General features: G+C 44.8%; 1 protein-coding gene across 2 annotated transcripts in view; it reads right to left on the bottom strand.

Moving 5' to 3' along the window:
• The window catches only part of FAM20C (FAM20C golgi associated secretory pathway kinase), a 57,615-nt gene that overhangs the window by 2,804 nt on the left and 31,397 nt on the right, over window positions 1-23,414 (bottom strand). For both annotated transcript variants that reach the window (XM_063414084.1, XM_063414085.1), the window contains 4 exons: window positions 10,024-10,116; window positions 8,194-8,309; window positions 1,195-1,375; window positions 561-670 (listed from right to left, as the gene is read on the bottom strand). In XM_063414084.1, coding sequence (XP_063270154.1) covers window positions 561-670; window positions 1,195-1,375; window positions 8,194-8,309; window positions 10,024-10,116 — 500 coding nt within the window. The remainder of the gene's footprint in view (window positions 1-560; window positions 671-1,194; window positions 1,376-8,193; window positions 8,310-10,023; window positions 10,117-23,414) is intronic.

The raw sequence follows: 23,414 nt of genomic DNA, 5'->3' as shown, positions 1-23,414 counted from the left end.
AAGGGTTTCATACGAGAATGAGAATCAGGCTTGGAGTGGGTCCCTATTACCTGGCTGTAAATAATTATTTTATTGAGATCAGGCTACACAAACAGAAAAAGTCCTGTGCAATCCACAGCTGTCTTTGTGACAAAGCAATGTCTCTTCCCCCCCACCCTGACATTTTATAGAGAAGCAGCAGAAAACACTTCTGCAGGATGAAAACAAAGCACCAGCAGTGAGCAGCCCTTGCATGTGCATCCAGGAGCCATATATTACAGGGGTAAAGCACTCACTAAAGCAAACTGTGAAGCCCTTCAGTGCTGTGAAGGAGACTGGCCTGACCTGCATTCATCACCACTCTGCATTTCTGAACATCTTTGTTCCTTTAATCTGCACTGATGGGGATACATAACCATGTAAATCTGCATTTTCTCATAATCATCTAGAGCAGCACATACAGTAAATGCAGCTTCAGCCACGCTTTAGCAAACTGCTGAGCTATGCAGAGCAGTGCAGAAAGAAATGCTTCTTATTCTAATTAAATGTTGCATTTAATTTTTGAAAGAGATGAAACATACCCATTAGGAAATCAAAAACTGTCATATCCATTATGTCCAGAATCCTGGTCCCACTGTCATATGGGGGTGTTTGTTTAACCTCTTCACAATAATCTGGATCAACTTCCCATCTGGAAAAGGCAATATTTTGATATTTTATGTTACATACAGGGCTTACTGAAAATGACAGAAAATGTTATTTTGCAAAGATCTACTTGTATCACGTTTGATTGAGGGCAGGGTCAGGTAGAGGCAGCAATGAAGGCAAGCAAGGAAGATGAAAAAGGAAGAAAACTACAAGACTGAAAACTCTCTGGCCAGTAGCTTCAGGATTTAGGAGACTAGCTGCACCATCAGTCATACGGTGCAAACATCTGGGACTTGTTTAGGGCTGCTGAGAGCAGTGAATCTTTCTCCCTCTGACAGGACTGACACAGGTCCCCTTGCATCCTGTCAGTGCCCCTGGAGGTGTCTGTCCCACGAGGGAATTGTGCCACTGAAAGTCCTTTTGAGTTCAGCACCACAAACTGGAGCTCCAGGGCACCCATGAAGTGCCCTGTCCCTTTCCCAGGGGCTGGGAGAGCCCAGCTGCTCTCCTGAGGCAGGACTGGCTCATTTCCCTGGCACCCTGTGAGCTTTGCTCACCACTACTCACTCTGCTTTCTTGCGCTTGTGGTAGGAGCGCCTCCAGGGGTTCCTCCAGGTTTTCCTCTTTGCTAGAGACAGGTCAGGCAGGAAGGCAGCCAGAGAGCCCTCGATCTGATCTGGTTTCCCACACAGGGCGTGCTCTGTTGAGCAGTAGTAGGAGCATTCCCCGTAGAAGCAGATGTTGTTGGCTGGCAAAGAAAGGAAAAGAGCTTTAAAGCCTACCCTTAAATTAGTATTGAGAATTTATAAAAGCACTGATGTGTGTAAGAGCAGAAATAAATCCAAAGCCCTGTTACCACACATAGTTTTCCTCCACTGAAACCACTAGAAAGACATTGATTTCAGTGGCTGGGATCACACCCTGTGCTAAGCTCTTTCTGACTATTTCCACTCTATTTATATTCCCCAAACCACTTTTTTTAATCCTGTCCTTTCTCCTTTCATTTTCCCAGACTGATACATTCCTTGGGAGCTATTTGCTGCCCCAGGCTGGAACCCCAAATCCCACAGCTGAACAAGTGGCATGCACCCAAAATTAAGTCACTTCTCAAAATCTTGGCTCATTTCTTCTAAGAACAGAGAACACTTCATTCATTTCCTTGCTGGTATGAGAAGAACTGGCAGCTTTTGCAAGGAGAATTATTTACCATCAAGAGTCCTGTGGGGGTGTGTGTGGAAGGTGGAAATAGCACGGGCGTAACGCTGTCAGCACACATCTCAAACACAAATTCCTTCCTCCACACCTCACGTTACTCCAACAACCACAGAAAAAGAATCTGCAGCAGGTTTTGGGCCATTTGTTACCCTGAAACCTCCCCAGAACTGGCACCACATATTTCTGCACCAACAGGAACACCCACCTCTTTACAAGAACACCGTACCCACGGGAATTCACTGAAGGTGAGAGAGAGCAGCTCATCCCCAAAGCCCACCAACACCGGGCTGTGAACAGCAACAGGAGCACACTGCTGCTCTTGCCAGTGTGCTACAACTCTTGTGACATTGCTTTATGCACATAAAATGTCACTAGAGGAAGACTGTGCCCTTTCCTCATGGTAATGCACAAAGCTGGGAAGTCACATTGCTTCTTAAGCCCCCACAAGGCCTCTAAATTCAAATATTGTTTCTGAGCTCCTCTCCCTCTGGGCAGGCTTGGTGTAAATGAGGCAGGAAGGGCTGGGAGTGGCAGGAGGTGATTTTCTGCCTGCCACAGGAAGGGGAGTGCTGGGTTTGCATGGCAGGGATGCCCTGCAGCAACCAGCCCTGCACCTCACTGTGACATCCCCCAGCCCAAACCTGCACCCAGCAGAGTGCCCAGTGGGGCTGGGGCACTGCCAGGGGGAGATGGTGAACCAGGGGGACAGGGGACAGCTCTGGGGTTGACAGGAGGGAGGGAGGAACAGAGCAAGGAGCTGCCTTTGAGGAAGGAGAAGTAGAGGAACACACAACAGCAAAAAGGTCTTGTGATGCTTTTGATTAATTAGCTGCATTATCTGTTAAACCATGGAATTATTCCAAATAACCACACTATGAGGATGATGTGTTGCTGCTTGACAATCTGTCCCAGCTTTCTCTGTTGATGGTCACCTGATTTATCCATGAAGTTGTGATTCCTTTTTTCTAAGACAGCCTTTCTGCCTCACTCTGCTGTGACTGACTCACGAGGGCCACCCATCCACCCATGCTCAGGAACCAAACTGTATATTTATATTCACAGGGTTAAATACATCCTGGTTAAGTCCAGAAATATTTACTCTGTGGCCAAAAACCCTGTTGCCAGTTACTCAAGGAAAAGAAAAGTACTGCAGGGAAAAGGAAGAACAGAAATCACGAAAGGAAGGAAGGGATCACTCAACATATCTGTACTTCTGGGTTTGCAATTTAAGTGTTTTACCAAGCAGAATATCCTCTCTCAAAAATTGTTTCTGCTGATTTGAAGCTGCAGTGGGGCTTGGGCCTTAATTCAGTTGTCTCAGCATCACCCCCTCATCTGGAGGGAGGGAACCATGCAGATTTATCCTGACTGCCTGAGATAAGTTATCTCCCAGGGTTTCTATGACCTGACTTCCACCTGGCAGCAGGCAGCCAGTGCTCGTTCATCTCCTGCTGGATCAGTTTTGTAAAGAGCAAAAGGCCCAGCAAAAGCCCCCCACGCCATCACAGCCTCTGCTGCTCTGCTATGTAAATCTGACCTTTCAAGAAAAAGGAGTTGTACTAAACACAGCATTTTGCTCAGTGGGAAGATAAATACTCTGTTTAATAGTTTGCTTCTGTATTCAGCTTGGGGAACAAAGAAACCCTGCTCTGTATTGTCAACGAAAGCAACTGGGGCTAATCACTTGACAGTAATCACTCTCTGGTATCCAGGTAAACCTTGAGGAGAGCTGGGGGCTGTGCCAGTGCTGCTGTTTGCTGCTGCAGGGCTGTGCAGGGCTGCAGGGCTGCCTGCACCACGCCAGCCACTCACCCCTCTCATCCCTGCCAGGACCCTCCAGCTGCTGATCCTCCAGGGAGCCCCAGCCTGCTCCAGCATCCCGTGCCCTGAGCAATGGCAAGATGAGTCCTGTCATTAACACAGTGAACTTGCAGCAAAACCACGAAGTGTATTTCTCACTGACAAGTTACATTCCATGGCAAATCTTTTTCTGCCAGCAGTTATTCCCCCCATGGGCTCAGACCTGAGGTACCCACTCCCCACAGCCCCTGTTCAGCTTCTGGGGACAGTGGAGGTGAAAGGATGCTGGATCTCAAGCTACTGCTAAAGGAATTAACTGCCTTGATTGGTACAGAATAGACATCCTATTATGTCTGCCCTAGTCCTTACACACCAGCAGTAAGATGAAGCAGCCTGAATTATCTGGGGAAACATTCATTTTTGAGGTTTCTTAAAAATGTAGGGGGAAAAAGGCACCAAATATAGAAAACCACAGCTCTCATTTAAGGCTTCAAGGTGCTGTAGCAAGGCTCTTTGAAACCTAAGTAGGTGACCCACATTCTGCACAGCAGGCTGAGGGTGAAATTCCAGCTAGAGACACAAGCCCAGCTCTTCATGGCAATCCCACGCTGAGAGCAGGGTTTGGCTGTCTGAAAACAAAGAGAAAGGGGAGATGAGCTCCCTACTGGAGCACAGCCCTTCTCCTCTCATTAAAATTGCCCAAACCATATGTTCCTCTCACCAGATAAAGGTGTTTCTGCATAAATACACCTGCAAAAGGAGCAACAGCCAGGAATCTGTGCTCCTGCAGGGTGGGCAGGAATGGGAACAGCAGCAGTGCTGGCAAACCCGACAGGGAGGGATGTTTATACATGCTGGAATGTTCCAATGCTGTGCATTTGCAACATGCAAAACCCTCCTTTGCTAGAAACCAAAACTGTTTCCCCAAAGCACCAGAAAGGCAAGAGAACCCCTCGTTGCAGTGTCTGATTTTCATTATCTGAGGAGGAATGGATGCGATTCCTAATGAAATACAGGCAAAAATCATGGTCTGGTGATGGAAATTCCAACTAATTACAATTAAGAACCAGAGCGTCTGTGTACTCATCTGCACATTCTCTGCATCCTCCTGATAGCTGAACAATAATTCTCCTCAGGAAGAAAAGGAACAAGGGGGGACACCTTAAAGCAAATTGCTTGGCAGAGCAACTCTTTTATTCAGCTTTGCATGACTGTTAATAGAGGACATTTAGCAAGCCTGTGCAATTGGAGTACTGGAAAAAATCCTGAATATTTACTACAGCAATGCATGAAAAGTTCTTTCATTTACCTGCTCGAAATAATAGGTAATTCAGAACTGCTATTGTATGCTGAGAGGGAAAAAAATCCATAATCCCTTGGAATTGGTTAATATGAACAAAAACATAGTGCTTACTTGCTGTGTAACATTGATTTCTTTAAGCTGCTGCCTCAATTACTTCCAAAATGAAGGCTGACATCATTAATATGTCTCTTTTTTCCTAGCAAATTACCATTCATTTGTAAGAGTAGCAGGGCTACTGCAGTCTGCCCTGCTGCAAAGGATGTAAAATTAATTTAAATAATTACTGACCTAATTCCATTCCTCATGTTTAAGTCCAAACTGCCTGAAAGTGCACTTCCCTGCAATCTGCTTTCTCTCTGAGTGCAGCCTAATGCATCCACTGACCTGCCTGCTCACAGCCATTGTCACTTCTCCATGGGAGCAGGGGTGCTGCTCAGCACTGTGCTCTGAGGCTGCCCCTGGCCCTGATTTCTTGCCTGATGGGACAAGGGAGGTGGCCCAGGAGTGGAAATGCAGTGAGGTTTCCTCCAACCCATCCCCACACTGCTCTGGGGGGTAACACTTGCTTGGACAATGCTCCTGGTGGGATCCTTGGGGAGTCCTGTGCAGGGCCAGGAGCTGGAATTGATGAGCCTGATGGGCCCCTTCCAAGTCAGTTTATTCCATGATCCTGTGGTTGATGAGTCTCATCAATAATCACCCTCTGAGGGTGCAAACCCCAGCCCGAGGGGAGCATCTCCCTGTAAAATCAATTTCACAAAATAGTGCTCGTTTGGTTTTCAGAGCTGTGTATGTGTGTGGGGAGGGATATTTGGTCCCCAGGACCAGTAATTGTCACTGAGCACTGCTGGGGATGGAGCTGCAGTGACAGAGGCACCTGGAAGGGACTCCAGAGGGTCCTCTCTAGGCTTGTGCTGGTGCCCAGCCTGGTTTGTGAGCGCACCAAGAGGTCACACCTCAATTTCTCACCTTTGCAGGCAGCTGGCTCAGCTGCCCTTCATCTGCCAGAGGGGCAAGTCAGCCCCTGAGCCTTCCCCAGGCTCCCTGGCCCCTCTTCATCCTCACCCCCAGACCATGAGTCTCACCCCAGCACCTCCCTCTTCTCTTCCTTCCCTGCCCTCAATCTGCTGCCTGAGCTGCCTGCTGGGCTTGTGGAAGTTGCTTCTAAAAGCTTAATTTAGGATCTTTGTTATTTTTCCATTAGGCATTAATTAATGTCTGCCTTTTAAGGTCAGTATGAAATACAAGACAGAGGTTGGGCATATGTTAATGAGAATCTGAACTAATTAAACTGGGGACTTGTAGGGAAGAACTTTGACAAGTAGCCAACATGATTTAACCAAAGTATATTGATTCAGGAAATGTAAAATGGAAAGAAAAATTAATTGCTTAAGCATTTTATTCTCCAGAAAAGCCTGATTCATAGCTAATCAAATATTTTAATTGAATTTATCTGAGACCTCTAAATAAATTTGAATAAAGGATTATGTTTGGATGTCTGAAATTTCATAATGGCAAGATAAAGATCTTCATCTGAACTGGCAGCCTTAACTCTGTATTTCCCTGCTCTGGCTGCTGTAAGCTTCTCAGTACTTGAGAACTCTTTTGTAATTCTGAGAAATCATTCAAGTTCACCCCTAAGTCTTGAAACATGAACCTAGGAAGACTAAAAATCAAGCAAATCTACTAATCCATACTTGTCAAAATAGGAATAAAATTGCTTGTGTTTAAAGTGAGCCAAAGCACCGTGTGCACAGTGAAAAGATTTTTTTGTCGTTTTTTCCACATATTTACCTACAAAAATCAAGCTAAAAAAAAAAACAACAGAGACAAAGAGGGAGGGAAAGCAACTAAGGCAAATGCAGAAACGTGTGTCCACCAGGCTTGGTGAACATGTATTGTCATCATAACTGTGCATGTAAAATTGAGTGCTCATAATGCTGGGAAAAATGAAACCTTCTGCAATTATGTAACGTATTTTACAAGCGAAGCTCCTGGAATAAATAACTGTCTGCTCAACTGTGTCCTGCAGAGCTGAACATAAATACGAAGCTAAAAATAACAGCCGTAATAATGACTTTATTGGGGATCAGAAAAGTGTGATAAAGATTTTAAGAGCAAAAGCTTGGCAATGACAGGGCTCTGGTTCCTAGCTAACAGCAATAATTACAGTTACATTGGGACAAACTGTAATTAAGTCTTTGGATCTCGACTTTAGGGATGTGGGATAAACAGCTTCTGGCCAATCACACACAGAGCAAGGGAGAGCTCTCCAGAGGTTTCTGCTCCAGATTCCTCTTACACAAGTCCCAGCAAAGCACACTTGCACACAGATGAAACAATATGAGCTAAGCTACTGAAACACGGCACTGTGCTTTAAATTGAACCTATAACCTATAAATTCTATATGTAAGAACAAACTTAAACATTATTTCTGTGCCTTAACTCAGAGCCTTAATTTCTCCACCTGAGCATCCCAGAAGGTAAACAGAGATGCTGCCAGTTTTTCCCATCTTTTGCCCATTTTTCTATTCCAGCTGTACATTCTGGTGAGCAGGACAGGGTTTTATCCTGTGCTTGTAAAATTCCCACCCTGGGGACCTCCATTCTTGACTAGATCCACAAAATGTTGTGAAAGACTGAAGGGTAAGAGAGAGTGGTATCAACTTCTGGGTCAGCCCTCCAAGCAAGAGTGAGGAACTGGGAACAATTCAGGTCGCTTTCAGCCCAACAGAGAATTTGAGCTGGAAGCAGGATTTATTACACATCTATTTCCTGATGTTTTGTCCAAACTCCTATTGTAATAAAACCTGAATGGCTCTGAGAAATTAGGTTTGGTCCTCCAGTCAAACCCAGAAATAAATGCACCTGACCAACAGAAGTGACAGATCACATTGCAGTGGGAAAAAAACCCTGAATTACTAATGGGCTGGGTAATAAGGTTTTGGGTAAACTGAGAGCACCAGAAAAAATTGCCTTAGAAATTATTCTACATAAAACATTTGTTGAATACATTGCTTTGGCGAACATAAAAGCCTCTCTCTGCAGATAATTTGTCAAGGGGAAAAGGCACTCAACTCAAAACAATAAAGTCTTCTTTGTAAGCTATGTCTCCACATTTATTTTCATTCAAAGGTCTAGAAGACAGTTTTATTAGAAATATCTGAGCAATTAAGCAATCTACACATCGTTTCCTTAAGTACGTGTTCAGCAGGATAGAAGGAATGGAGTGTTATTTCCAGGGCTACCTGGTGAGATGAAAAACGTTCTCCACAGCTTCTTGTCCCGGGTAACATCTCGAATTTCCCTGGTCATGTTAACCAGCCTGCCCGCCACCGGGGGCACGCGCCGGAAATCCAGGATCCTGCAGGAGGGGACACGACATCGTTTGTGCAAGGGATTAAAATGGAACAGAGCCACAGGCTTCAGGAGGCTTCATCACACTCTGAAGGCACATTTATCCGTGGTCTTTGAGGAGTATAAAGCCCATCAGCTTTCAGCTGGGTAATTCCTCGTGTAATGTATTACAAAATATGTCCTGGATGTGATGAGCTCTGCATTGCCTACGCAGTGTGGAGTAAAATACAAGGAAAGTATGGAGGGTATTGTTCCATGAGAAAAATGAAGACACATACGATTCCAAAAACCAGAGGCAGGAAAAAAAATAATTTTTTTTACTTCATGATTGTTATGACACGCATTTTGCCCGCCAGTTTTTTAAGTGACTCGGGGAATGGGATTTCAGCCTCTTTCTTCCATAAACATCATGTAATTCTTTTTCTGACAGCCTTAGTATGTGTTTGATTTATTTCCTCCTGCTCCTCTCTGTTTTAATACCCTTATACCAACCTAAACAATCTCCCTGAGACCAAAAATCTTCCCACGGGCAAAGGCTGGGAAAAGAGCCTCTCCCTACCCCAAAGTCCCCTGCTTAATAGATCATAAAAACCTCCCTATGAAGCGCTGCTATTAGATACAGTAAGAGAGCAAAGACCCCATACAAAGTTTCCCCATAGGCAGGATTTTTATATCCACTGTCTGCTGTTCAGATTCTCTACATTGAGTAGCAACTGATTTTCCTGCTTACTGTGTGGATATTTAACACACCCCCCATAGGAACTCCACTGATGTTTTTTTCCCCTGCACCATCTGCTTAAAACAGCAATATCAAATATAAAGCAGAGGGGATCAACACCAAGGTCAACAACAATAAAATAGAGAAGATCCTTGGAGGATCTGATCAGGATTGGCTCTTACTGGCAAACCTACCCTGTGCCACCCACTGACATATTCCCATATCCCAGCCATCATCCCAGAAGGCAGCAATGCTACACAAATCCCCAAATAATTTGTGCCCACAAAGCTCTGGGCTTTTGAAAGGATGTTTCTTGGCTTTTTACAGTGTGAAAGATACTTCAGTGAAATGCCACTGTTTCCAGACATGCTGTTAATCACTAATTAGTAATTCCCACCCCTAATCTGGGCAGTCTTGGGGTATCCACCATCACCTGCACTAACTCTGGAGCTGGGACATTTTCAGCAACAGCAGCATGAGATGACCACCAGTGCCCTCTCCTTCCCACTAAATTATGGCCTAAATCTGCTCCTGATATGGGACAGTCCCAGCTTTTTGCTGTGACACCAGAACTCCCATCTCAGTTACTCCTCTCTGAATACTCACACCATTCCCCACGCCTCCTTTGGATCTCAGTGCCCTGGAGCTAATTGGGGTGAGCCAGCCTCGTGTCACACTAACGTGACACATTCCCTGGGAGATGGGGCCTCTCCATCTGTACTTCAAGATCAGAGGGGAAACTAATTTTTCAGCTTCTCTTCAATACAATTTCTCTTTCTTTTTGAGAATTACTTATTGGCAGGTTTCTCATTCCCAGAGTAAGTCTCATTTCCTAATTATTAACTTATTCTTTCATCATCTGCCATTTCATTTATTCATGGCATTTGTCCACCTTTGTCCCACTTTCCCCTTTTAAAAAATAATTCAGTTACAGGAACAGCCAAGTGCAGCAACTTATCACAATATTTCCCCTTCTTTTTCAATGCAAATCCGTTCTACTTGCCTGTCCAGATGAAATGCTGCTATTTCTGCATTATGTCTCTCATAGTCTGAGAAGTAAAAAAAGTCGGGTGGGGTTTCTTGTTCTCTGGTTTGCCTGCAAAGGAAAACAAGAGAAGAGTTTTAATGAAGGGTTGGCATTCCTAAGGAGCAGTGTTCACTCATCAGCACGCTGTTCAGGAGTTCAGTATTGTTTGCTTAATGGAAGACCTTTAAATACCTCATTTGTGCATTATTTGCCATGCAGCCTTCATTTGATCTTCTTTTCTAAACTACTCTAACAAAAAGTAGGAATTCAAGACTTGTGCAGGCAGTGTGCTGTCACAAAGCTGTTCCACTCAAAACTCTCTCTCTATTTAACAAGATCTGTTTTATCACTCTCAAACATTTCATTAGCGATAGCGGTGAAGACAATGTCATTTCATTAAATTATCATTAACTGTAATTATGAAATTTCCAAAAGTAATAACATTTTTCTTTCATCTTTGGCAGCCATGCAGCTCCCATCTAGAATATGCCTCTCCCTTTATATTACTCAGAGCCAAAAGTGACATGTTTTTCTCATTTCAGAAGGAATGGGATCATTGCAGTTTGATGGCCATGACACTTGTCATGTTTCAAAGAACATTAGCAAGACTGAGAGAGGGTGCAAAATTTGTTGTTTCTTCAGTTTAAGAACCAATAAAAAATGTCATTCCGATAGGAAGGCTGGAAATAGGAAGGCTTAAGCTTCCACACCACAGTACATGGAAAACACAAACCTCTGTGTAAGAGAGAAGCAAATCTTTCTCTCATTTCAGGCTACTTCCAGTCCTTTTGGAAGGAGCACAGCTCAAGCACCCAACCACTGCAACGTTTGGGTCCCTACCTCAACCTGTTTTAAAGTCCTCAGAGGGAAATAAGCCCAGCAAAGCTGCCTGCAGAGCATCTGCAAGGGAGGACAGCTCTCCAGAAGAGGAAAACAAAGCTCTTCCTCACTCCCGCTGTCACAGGTGGCCCAGCTGACAGCTCATGTGTCACCCGTGCTGCCTGCTGGCAATTAAAGCACAGCTTCTGCACAGGGACCTTGGTGTGTGAGGGCTTTGGGGTGGTGCTGGTGCAGAGCTCAAACCCCCACTGAAGTCCTAATTTTGGGTTTGTTGGGGACCTGAAGCTGTGCCCACCCACCACTGTGACCACCAGAGCTGGTGTCTGCCCACAGACCCACCCAGGGCTCTCCAAGTTGCTGGAGAAACCAGGTAAGTCTTGTGGGTTTGGGCTGTGTGAAGACTTTGCTGTGCACCCAGCAGGGTTTAAAAGCCTGATATCCCTTCTCAGACATTCCTTTTTATATGAGCATCTTGGCAAGGTACTCCATCTTGCCCTAAACAATGAACAACATCAAGGTATTTGTCTTGTGTCCAAGAGAACTCAAGGTCAGAGTGGCCTTAAACACCCCAGTGATGCTCTGGCAAAGCAGCCCTGGCCACTGCAGTGGTCACAGAGGTGGCCAACACTTGGCACAAGTCCTGCTAGGGAGCTGCTGTGGCCACAGAGGGTTCACAAGGACACAAGCTGAAAGCAAGTCTGGCATAAAATAAAAAATAGTGGTCTGCTTTGTCTCCATGAGAAATGCAAAAGGGCAAGGAGTACACTCACAAAGAGGAATAGGGGAGAGCAGAACCTCTGGCACATCACACAATGCACTAAGCAGTCAAGACAAGAGTTAGGAGAGCTGCAACCTCATTGTGCATATTATCCTAAAAATAAAAGAATGAGCCCTGAATATGAATTTAAAGGAAAAAGATCAACCTATTTCTGCTGGACATAAAATCACACTTTTGTGTAACCTTCCTTCTCCTCCAGATTTTAAAAGAGTTGATTTCTTCAACCAATCCTCACCCCAAGATTTCACAAACTTTACGCTCATCAAGCATAGCTGATGAGGTGCAGAAAATATTCCTAATTAGCTAATCAATGCCATCTGCTTTTTATCTCCCGGACTCTTGGAAAGGAACCACGGCTATTCCTTTCTGAGAAAAGCTTGCTCCAGAAAATCAGACCTAGCTGAGGGCTGGTTCTCAGCCCTGCCCCAGCCCAGCCCCTGCTCCCTCTCCTGTCCCCTGTGCTCCCTGCCCCCCCCCAGCAGTGGCTGTGGGTATTTTCCACTTGGGAGTAAGTACAGCTGTTCTGCAGGCTCAGGCTTGTTTGAACATATTTTTCGTGCTGTCATAATGTATTAAGTGGTAGCACACCCTCCTATGAAAATCATGAAATGGATTGCCCTAAACCCTTCAAAAACAGGCACCAAATCCACAGTGCAATCCAGACAATGGAAATATCAGTATTTTTTGAACCTGATGACACATCATGAAACAAACTCCCAAGTTGCTTCAGTGCTTAAGGTGCTTCCCTCTACAAAAACCACTCTGCAGCCACTTTTCACATGGCCCATGCCCATGTCCCACACATGGTACCCACTTCTCTGCCTCTTGAAAATACCATGTTATTCAGAAAGTAGAGTGGGAGGAGGATTTACTAACACCCCAAGGTGCTTTACATCCCTTATATCCCCCTGCACAGCTCTCTAGAACTAAGACATAGCAGATCCAAACATGAAACCCTCTCCTGAAATAACCTTGAAACATCCTCTGTGCTGACTTACTCCCATCTTCCACGGACATAACAGAAACCTTGGATCTGACATTAACTAGACAGATTTTTATTCAAGCAGACAGTTATTTTTAATTTGATGTCTGCAGCAGAACCTGAAGAGGTTCCTTGGGAATTCCCCAGCCAGAGCAAGCTGCCATAGCACCAGCAAACACTAACACGTGTGTGGATCACAGCCCAGGATTCACAAGTGAGCTTATAAAGCCACGTGAGTCTAACAGAGCTCTGAACCAATGCCATTAACAGGCTGATATGAGAATGGCTTTAAGTGTCAAATGGCAAATGAATCATAATCTAGAATTTTTACTTTATCCAATTGCATTGATACATAGTTCTATTTTATCCACATTAAATTAATTTTTTTAACTGCGCACAATCTAATCAAGTCTGTTTGTTGCTAATTCTTCCAATGGTCTATTCTGATGTAAAAAATACAGAGAGGTGGAAGATCAAGCTGCTCTCAGCAAGTCCAGTCAGTTACTCCAGGTTTAGATCATGGTAACTGCTCTTCAGCCCCTAAGTGACAGGCTGGGAAAGGGGAATGAACTCCCAGACCCTTCCAGGTCAAGTAAAACATCTCCTAAAATAACTGATCCACCCCACAGCATGTTTTAAATCAGAACTACCTTTTAAAAGAGAAAAAAGCCCCACCCCTACCTACAAGTTAGTTTGGTTTTATCATCTGATGGCTATTGAAGGTGATTGTCTAATAAAATGACAGCTATGATGAGATACTTGAGCAGAGGGACCAACATGCTGAGCTTCTGGGGGACAGAGAATTCCAGTGTGAGCCCCTGAGGGCCAGCAGAGCCATCCCACACCCAGCAGGGACAGGCTCTGCACAGGTTGCAGACGGTGGGAGAGGATTTCTGGCAGCAGCTCTTATTTTGCAAACAGTTGGAATCTGGTGATCCTCTCTTTGGAGAAGGGTTTGGCAGATATTTATAACGGCAGGCTGGGAAGCTCTGGAGGAGAGACAGATGGAGGTCTGTTGATACTGCACAGAGTTAAAAATTACACAGTGGCACCAGCCCAATCACAGCATGAGGAAAAGACAAATCAGCACGGTGACACGTGTAGGGAAGAAATAAGAACTAAGGGGAAATCAGAGCCCAGGAAGATTTTCCCACCATGGTACAACTCAGAAAAAACATAGGAAGAAAAGAATGATTTTAAACAGGACAGGGACACGATTGTGTTGACACAAGACAAGATGCAACTGTGATCTGCTCTGGTGGCTATAAAAGTGAGTCATGCTTACAAACAGAGAGGAGAAAGCTGCTCTGATAAATGAACAGTCAGGAATAAATCTGGTGAGTCAGCTCCATTCTAGCTATGGTTGGGACCTGGTGTTCAGTAGTATTTGGATAAATCAACATAGTGATCCGTGTTCAAAAATAATTGTAAAGTCTCAAGCTTCTCTGTAAACTTTTAAATTTTTTTTTCCAATTACTTTGTCCCCCAGCCTCAACATTAGTAACTTTTCAGGAGTTTTCTTTTTGCAGTTCATGAACCAAATCACCACAGGGTGACTGCAGGCTCTGCAGACTCTCTGCTATTTCAGAAAACACCATTATAAAAATGAAACCTCTACCATGGAAATCTGTATTTAGTTTCCAGGATGGCTCGTTGCATACACCTGCCTAAACTACCAGGATTAATACCCACCAGGACCATGCATTACTCGAAAGAATCCTGCTCAGTGCCAGACTTCCTCTGCTCTGGAGGGGTCCTATTATCTGTACAGCAGCCAGAAAAGCTAGAAAATAGGGCAGAGAGCCCAAAGTGAGCTAAGTGTTATCCTGACAGACACATGCTGTCCTCCCGTGCTGCAGCCCAGAGACGCCTCCGAGACACCTCCTGTGTCAGAGCCACGTCCCTGAACTAATGAGAGGATGTGTGGTTGGAAAAGAGCTCTTTTTAAATAGGTTACCCTCCTGTTCTGACACATAATCAGGGGAATCAGCCACTGGGATTAGGGATGATTAGAGAGCACAACCAGGAGCTTTGCTGCAGCAGGGACAGGTTTGCTTGGGTCAGGCCATTTTGAAGACAGAGCCCCTGCCTGACCCAGCCAGGGGAATTGGGCAGCAGCAAACTCACTGAGAGATATAAACCAGTGAGGCTTTGTAATTGCATTGGCAAGGACGGGACTAACACTGATAAAAGCACAATTTGGCTATCAGAACAGATAACAGGAGATTAACTGGGTCTACCTACAGCTATAGGTTGCTATTCTTCTCCTTTGGAAAGCAGCTTTCCTCTCTTCCTGTGGAGCATTTAAGGTGTTTAAATACCTGTCCTGAAGCCCAGCTGGAGGCTCAACAGTTCATACACAGTGTTACCTAAATGATAAAATATAGCTAATACTAGACTAAAAGGATAGTTAATGCAAGACTAAAAACTGGCCACTCAGCAGTTTGCTGCTGTTTCAATGATTTTATGGCCTGGAATGGACTTGGGAATTTTTTTGCATTTGGAAGCTCCACAGGCAGTCCCTTGATCCAGCAAACCACTGAAGCACAGATGCTCCATCAGTTCCAGAGAGCCTTTCTTCCAACACAGACAGCCATGAAATCTCCCAAGCCCTTGCTGATGAACTTCTTTGTACTAATGGAAAACTCAGACTGAAAGTCCGGTGTCTGCTTGCAAGATTTGCTCCCTCCCTCCTCTCCATGCAACACTTCTGTCAAATTGGATTGTGCAGCAGGGGGATCTAGAGTGCCCTGAGATCATCTAAAGCTTATTATTCTAAGTGAAGGAGGCAGCCCATGGGAAAAAAAAAATAAAAAAAAGGTGTCTGTGAGGCAGCTGCAGTCCTTAGGAGGGTACTGAGATTTTGCATGCAGAGTTGTGTCATCTGGGAGGGTTTTCAATGCACTTGGCACCAGTTAGAACAGGTGGAAAAAATGCCATTTAATTTTATAATACATTTTAATGGCTGAGTAAGTCCTTAGGAAGAGAAATGATACTGCTAATGCAGCTACATCTACAGTAGCAGAGATATCTGGTGCCTATTTCTGAGTCCTTATGGAGTCTTGGCAGCTGATGGCTCTGGCTTTATCAAAGCATTGTGCTACAAAAGCACTCCCAGGGACCATAGGAGCTGTTTACAAGAGTAGAATATGGGCCAGAAAACGAGTGGCCAACACAGGAATGCAAAGACATGCAATTTGAGTGGTACAGAAAGGATGTTTGGCCTGTTTCACTGCCATCAACCAAATGACAATATGGGCCCCTGCAGGATATTCAGGCTTCTCCAGTTTAAGTAGCAGCTCTGCAGCTTGAAAAAACGAGAGAATATTTACTGTGGCAGAGAGACAGGAATTTGCTCAGGGATGTGATAGCAATAGGAATAATTAGCAAACTGCCAAAAGGATAAATACCCAGATCATGCTCTTGCGTGCCAGCCCCGGAGTGATTTTCTCCTGAGCAGACGGAGAGAGCTTGACAACAGCACATGCTCAAGGACCAGCTAGCTTAACATAAACCATAAACTTCTTATGCAGGGAATAACAATACACTTCTGAAAGCACATTTGTGTACATAAGTACCTTGTTACCTGGCACAGAAGGACAGTGGGGGGAAGAGGGAGAGAAAATCCACATTGGAACAGCGTACTGAGGTGGGTTTTCTTTCTGTTTCCAGAAAGCAAAAGGACACTCAGGAGGTCACCTAGCCCATTCCCTGGCCCCAGGGTGAGATCAGCTAGAACTAAACCATTCTTGACAGATGTTGCTCTAACGTGGTCTTCAAAATGTCCTTTTGTGATCCAAGCCCTCTCGTCCTGGTGCGCTGGCCTTCCTCCCCTGCTTATTTCCAGCCTTGCTCTTCCTCCTCATTCCATGACCAGGGCAAAACCATCCCAGATTCACCTGCTGCAGTTGATGTGAGTGCCTTTCCAAGGGGGGGATAGATGTGACAAACACACCAGAACAACTGGCTCCCATTCCTGAGAGGAGCATCCCCAAGCCAAGGCCTGGGAACGAAGCCTTAACTCCTCGAGACTGCAGATTCCTCAGCTCAGAAGCCCCTTCTTCACTAAGCACAATTAATTTATTTTTAATGCATTAAAATTCCAACCAACCCAGAGCCCTGAAAGAATATTTTAGGCTTTGCCATTAAAACCAGCACTGCTGCTAGAAGACAAAGAAGCAACCTCTTAATTCCCCTACACAGGTCAGGTCATTTGTGAAAAGGTTGTGAAAAATCAGTCCCTTGCTAGGAGCAGCACCAGTGGAGGGTTCCTGCCACCCCATGCACTAGATGTCTGCGTATATAAATATATATGTATATAGATAAAAGCAGATTTTCACCTGAGCAAAACATTGAGTTGCCATTCCTGCCTACACAAGCAGATATGATATGAAGGGATGAATAATCAGGGCAAATAGTATGATCCAGGAATATGAAAAATTCATTTTGTTCTCCACTAAACTATAAAAATAATAATACACCCAGACATTGTCCTCTTTTTTGGGGCTTTTCTGTTTCTTTTAGTGGCATTAATATCTCAAAATGCACCTTCTCTATCCTGTTGCCTTTACTGACATTGTGCTGACAGTAAAGTCAAGGCATAATCTCACCAATCATCATTTCATTGTCTACCAGCTCAGAAGAAGAGCTCTTTTTTCATTCATTCTTTTGTGCTTTCAAATGCATAAGACATGAAGAGAATTTTTGATCAGCACAAAACACGTAAGAGTTTGATCAGCTGGGAAAATTTCCTTCAGCAATTCAGAATATTACTTCCAGCTCTGCCCAGTAAGTAGCTGACTGTCACCACAGGAAAAGCAAATGGAAAAAAAAAATCTATTAGTGTAAGTGCATTTGTCAGGATGAGTTCCCCACCCGTGCTTTTTGGTGTGACAGCCACTGGTCCCTGCCTGTCCCCTGGGAATGTGGCTGAGGAGATGGGGAGTGCTGGCTGCTGAGCTCTCAGCCTGGTCACAGCTCAGATTCACTGGCTGTTGTGATTCTTATTCTTATTCTTATTCTTATTCTTATTCTTATTCTTATTCTTATTCTTATTCTTATTCTTATTCTTATTCTTATTCTCATTCTCATTCTCATTCTTATTCTTATTCTTATTCTTATTCTCATTCTCATTCTCATTCTCTGTCATGTTGTTATTATTATTTAGAAGATGACTGTAAAGAAGAACAATGGAATGCTTTGCAGAGCAGGTAAGCCCTACAAGAGCAGAGAAATAAACTCCAGTGCTCCCCAGCTCCAGATGGATGTACAGAGAGTCATTTAAGGTATAACCCAGCACTTACAGCAGTATCTAACACTGCCTGCTGTGGTTTGGACATGATGTGACCAGACAGGTAGGGTCATTCTTTGTAACATTTGCCTGTATCTGCCCTGTACCCTGCAAACACTTATGAGGTGTTACAGCAATATTTTTTGCCTTTCTTTAAGGAATCTTTAAATTTAAAAATGCGAGCGTAGTGTTAGAAAGCACACAAGTTTATAAAACATTTGAGGTAAGATGAGTTTTTCCAACATTATGGGGCTGATCTCAGTTATTATGGAAAACAAGCATGCTGGGGTAAGGGAAATAAAGATGCTTTTCACAGCTGCTGCAGTGAGCTCTGTCCAGGGCTGCTTCTGCTGTAAGCAGTGACACCCACAGCTGCTTTATGGCCAGCAGTGGGGACTGAAGTGTGTATTTCCAAAATCAGAAGCTCAAGTCCTCATACCCTGATTTAGAGAAGCCTCCCCTGCTCGGGGAGCTCAGCAGGAGGGTTACAATCCATGGAGTGCTGATTGCACAGGAGGCTGCACACAGCCCCTGAAATTACAGGGGTGCAAAGGTGGGACTGTGCCTGCAAACTCATCTTTGTGTCCCTCCTCGAGATGCTGGTGGGAAGAGGGAATGTAGAGATGCCACAGTGGCTAAGTGGCACTGCTTGTTGGGTAGGGATGTTTTTCTGTCATCCAGAACAAGCAGGGCTTGCACACCAAAACAAATGAGTCACGGTATGAAAAGCAAGGCAAGCTCTGGGAAGATCCTGTCACTAATTTACTCTGCAGATAAAAAAAAAGTCTTGACCCAGAAATAAGGTTTGGTTCATCCTTGAGATACAAACCTGGCTTGACACACAGGAATTGAAAGATTAAAAGGTACTTGACAGCACAACAAAAGAGTTCCCAGTGCCAATGTTAATGTGGTCAATGCTGTTGTCACAGCAGGGAGAAAAAAGCCTCACAGCAATTAAAAAAGCAGGAGACGTCATGAATGAGGTGTTGCAGTAATATTTCGTGTCTTTTTAGAGACATCTTCATTAAGAAATTATATCACCATGAATATTTCCTGTCCCTGCATGGCCTAGATTCCTTTGTGCTCTTAAGCAAGCGGTGTGAGCATTTTTGCCATGCCAAGCCCATGATATCTGTCATCTTTCCCCTTGATTTATCCCTTTGAGGCTCCACTGTACATTGTCTGCTCGCCACAAATTGCAAACAGGAAAAATGATACAGCTGCAAAAACTACTTTTGAAAAGATGTCAAGAGCAAGCAGAGCTCCACGTGAGCCCAGTTACCTGCAGCCTCCCTTCAGGAAAAAGGCTGCAGAGTACTTTCTACAGAGGTTTTTCAATATACAACACTTCCAGAGGTCTGAGAGCACAGGAGGAAAAAATATGTGTAAAATTAGAAGTCTGAAGAATTTCTTCAGCCCTGAGAATGTTATTTAATATGTCTGGGGTCATTAAGGGCAGGGATTTAATGGAACAATAACGTTAAACATATTAGAAGCATAGCAGAGCTCAAATTTCTTTCAGCTTTTTGGAGTTTTTCTTCTCACTGTACGTGATGTATGTGCCCACTGAAATTCCTGGGTTCACAACAGGTTTATAGATTGGAAAAAGTAATTACTGTGAGTCTGATGTATTTATACATAATTTCTTGCTTTTTATTCATGAGTTCCCTTGCTATCATTACGAGAACCACTAATACTAGTAAGTTTGTCCTCAAAATCTCCCAGGAAGCAGGAGAATATTTGCCCTGTTTTTCAGCAAAAGCTGCAAAAACACGGAGCTGTTAAGGATTCAGCTCTGCCCTGAGCAAAGCACTCGAGCCTCATTAAGCACATCCCTAACTTTGGGCACACACAGCGAGCTGAGCGTGTCCTTGACAGCCCAGCAAAGGCTCAGTCCTCCCTCGGAGCTGTTCTGTGCCCAGCACAGGAACGAGCCAGTCCTCAGCACCACATCCCAGCAGCAGCCCTGGAACACCCATCCCAGCACTGCCAGACTCAGAACTCTCCTTTCCTCTTCCTCTTCTTCTTCTTCTTCTTCTTTTTCTTCTTCTTCTTCCTCTTCTTCATCTCCTTCTTCTTCATCTTCCTCTTCTTCTTCTTTCTCCTCGTCTTCTTCCTCTTCTTCATCTTCTCTTCCTCTTCTTCTTCCTCTTCTTCTTCCTCTCCTCCTTCTCCTTCTCCTTCTCCTTCTCCTTCTCCTTCTCCTTCTCCTTCTCCTTCTCCTTCTCCTTCTCCTTCTCCTTCTCCTTCTCCTTCTCCTTCTCCTTCTCCTTCTCCTTCTCCTTCTCCTTCTCCTTCTCCTTCTCCTTCTCCTTCTCCTTCTCCTTCTCCTCCTTCTCCTTCTCCTCCTTCTCCTTCTCCTCCTTCTCCTTCTCCTCCTCCTTCCTCTTTCCACCCATGAGAACAACCTCTTTGGAAAAAAAGTCATTTCCCAAAACAGCATTCTGCCAAAAGTACAAGCCAGTCTGGCCCTGGGCTTTGGTAGGCCCCAAGTGTCACCTCTCTGTTTGACCCTGAGGCCTGCAGCTCCTCGGTGTGATTAAGACTCCTAATAAGTGAAATGAGGCTCAAATCCTGGCTTTCAGTGTGTCTCCTGCCCCACACAGGCAAATAAAAAGAGATCTAGAAAGGCTCAGACAACTTTGGTGAGCTCTGGTGTTCCTGAAATGCCTTTTGAGCTGTGCCAGGTAGAGGAATGAGCTGAGGGCCCACAGGGCAGTATAAGCAGCTTCAAGCACAATGCGCCCAACATTCTCCTCTGCAAGCCAAAATTTGTCTGAACTTTGCATTAACACCACTAGAAGCACCCCAGAGTGATTTGAGTGTGTTTGCACTCTTTATTCAGCACATGTGGCCCAGGCTCCCTCTTGCAATTTGTAGCTGAGAGTCTGAATTTCTGCACCCCGTGCCTCTCTCTCTCTCACTCATGAAGTGTTGCAGTTCTTACAGTCCTCAAGATCATGTAACAGGAATAAAACTTATGGCTCGGAAGAATAAATAAAAGGATGCTCAGGTTCTGGCTATAAAAGTGAAAAATCCTTTGAGATTTCACTGGTTTGTGTCATGGCTGACCTCTGTAGCTGCATTTGTATAGGAGGGCTGTGCTTTCCCAAGGATCCAAAACCATGGAACCAAGGACCCAAAACCAAACTAAGAGCACGCTCCCTCCTCCCTTCCCACCTGCCCATGCAGAAGTTCCAACACTTCTGGCTTTATATTTCCAGTTTACCATTCAAGAGCTGCTGGATCCTGAACTGCACTGAGCTAAGTGCCCAATACTTTGCAGACAAATCACTACCATCAAAATCATTAATGGGACAGAGTCTACATAGTGTGTGGACCAATATTTTTTAAAAAAGAACATGAAATTCTTATTTGTAGAGCTGCTTTACCAGCTACACATATCAAAGTTTCAGTACAAAATGAGAAATAGGGGATCAGGGCATCTAGTGCAACCTCCGCCTGCAAACCCCAGCTGAGCACTAGCAGACAGCTCAGCCCCAGCCCCCACACAGCATTTCCCCTGAGAATGCCCCACAGAGGGGTCAGAGGATGCACTGGTGCCCCATCCCTCTGCCCATCACAGGGGACTTTCACCCAGGGAACCACAAGTTTTGCTTTTCAAGCTTGCTCCAATCTCAGATCCTGAGAATCATCTGTAATTATGCCACTGAGGACAGTAGGCATGTGAGATAACTGTGAGATAACTGTGAGATTACTGCTGCCCAGGACAGAGTGTTTCCAATTCCTCAGAGGTGTGATTTCCCAGGAAAGCACACACAGCCCTGAACTTGCCTTCCTGCTGCTGTTAACATTCCTTAACTTGTGGCAGAGGGTGATGTGCCTCTCTGAGCTGGAAAGGAGGTGTAATTGCCTGCCTCAGACTTCTTCATGGGTACAAAAGAAAGGGCAACTGCTTTGATATGGTGTGGTTATTTCAGTGCTCTAATAAAGCAAACTATGCAACCTCTCTGTTTCCTCGTTTAGTTTATTTGAACTCCTGCCTCATTATCGCTCCTGTCAGCAAACACAATCTCTCTGAAGAGTGCCCAGCTTATTCCTTGCCCTGAGCTGGTTCTGCAGTTCATGAGTAACCCCTCTCAGGTGTTTTCTTCCCAGCCAGAATTTTGCCTAAACAAGGAATATTTTGCACTTTGCTGCTGGCCATTCCCCAGCTGAGCTCTGGCACTGGCCCCATCCCACTGCAAAGCCCTGCAGGTGATGAGTGCACCTCTGAGGCTGACTCCCCCTCACTCACACATCTCCCACCTGGATTATTTCCATCTGCAGAGGGTTCCATGTTTGGGAATGTGCTGATATCACCACTCTGAGCATTTCTCAGGGAGTTACTTGCTGCCTGCAGGCTGCCAAGATGACTTACAAGTGCAAATACTCCTGGGTGCTCCTGAACCTCTCAAACTTGGTAACAGCATTCCTCAGCCTCAGTCAGAGGATGCCTTGATTTCTGAAGTAGAACACAGCCCTGGATCATCTTAATATTAACCCAAATGTTTCACTTCCTGGCTAAATTTGAGGTAGTTAAATCTATCTTCCAGCCTTGGTTTTTCACTTATTGCATGAGGAAGAGTGTACTGGGTTGGAAGCTTTTTTTAGCAGCCATTTCACAGAATAATCATGCTGTTTTACAAACCTATAAAAACTCCCTCTCCTTTCTCTCTAAACTCCTCCTTTTCCAGGCTGGAAACCTTCCCTGCTAATCCACACTTTATATTAAGGGCACCACATGAGTCACAAATTACACTGGCAGTCACACATCAGGGTCCTTTAAGCTTACAACCATCTGCATGAAGGGTGGGTTCATGCTCTGCAGCCCACAGAGAGTCACTGGGTTATTCCCAGGGGAAAATCAAGCCATATTAGCATCTCTTCCCTCTTCTCCACCTCCACTGAGAAGGAGGATTTTAACCTCCTGGCCTCCATGTGGGCCCTGCTGCTGGGGAGCAGCAAATACAGTCCCTGCTTGGCACAGAGCATCATCCCTCTCCTCCTTTTATCCCAGTTATAGACACAGCATTTTAGGGAAAAAAAATGGAGGTGCAGGTTTGGAGGAGAGTCACTTAAAATGACAGTGGATGCAGGATTTCAAAAGGGCTCAGTATTGGCCTAAACTGCTCCTCTTAAATAATAAAAAAAAAAATTTAAAAAAACCCCTATTGAAATCTCTGTAAAATATTCCATCTGACAAGATAAAGAGCAAAAGGATGTTAGGGGAAGAGCTCCGTGGCAGTGCAAGGGAAGGAAGGCTGTGGCTGGCTTGGCTGCTCAGGGCAATCACTGTTTTATACAAACATCTCCCATCAAGTGCAATCCCTTGGTGAACTCCCACGCTCGAGGTGCAGAGCAATATTCACGCTTGGTGGGATGCAAAAATGCACCCACTCAGAGCTGGAGTGGAGATAAAGAAAGGGATCTGTGTGTGTGTGCAGGCAGAGACAGAGGTTCTCTGTGTCTCTCCT

This window comes from Prinia subflava, chromosome 17 (assembly GCF_021018805.1).
Source record: "Prinia subflava isolate CZ2003 ecotype Zambia chromosome 17, Cam_Psub_1.2, whole genome shotgun sequence".
NCBI lineage: Eukaryota > Metazoa > Chordata > Aves > Passeriformes > Cisticolidae > Prinia > Prinia subflava.
This window is presented reverse-complemented; position numbering and strand designations above follow the sequence as displayed.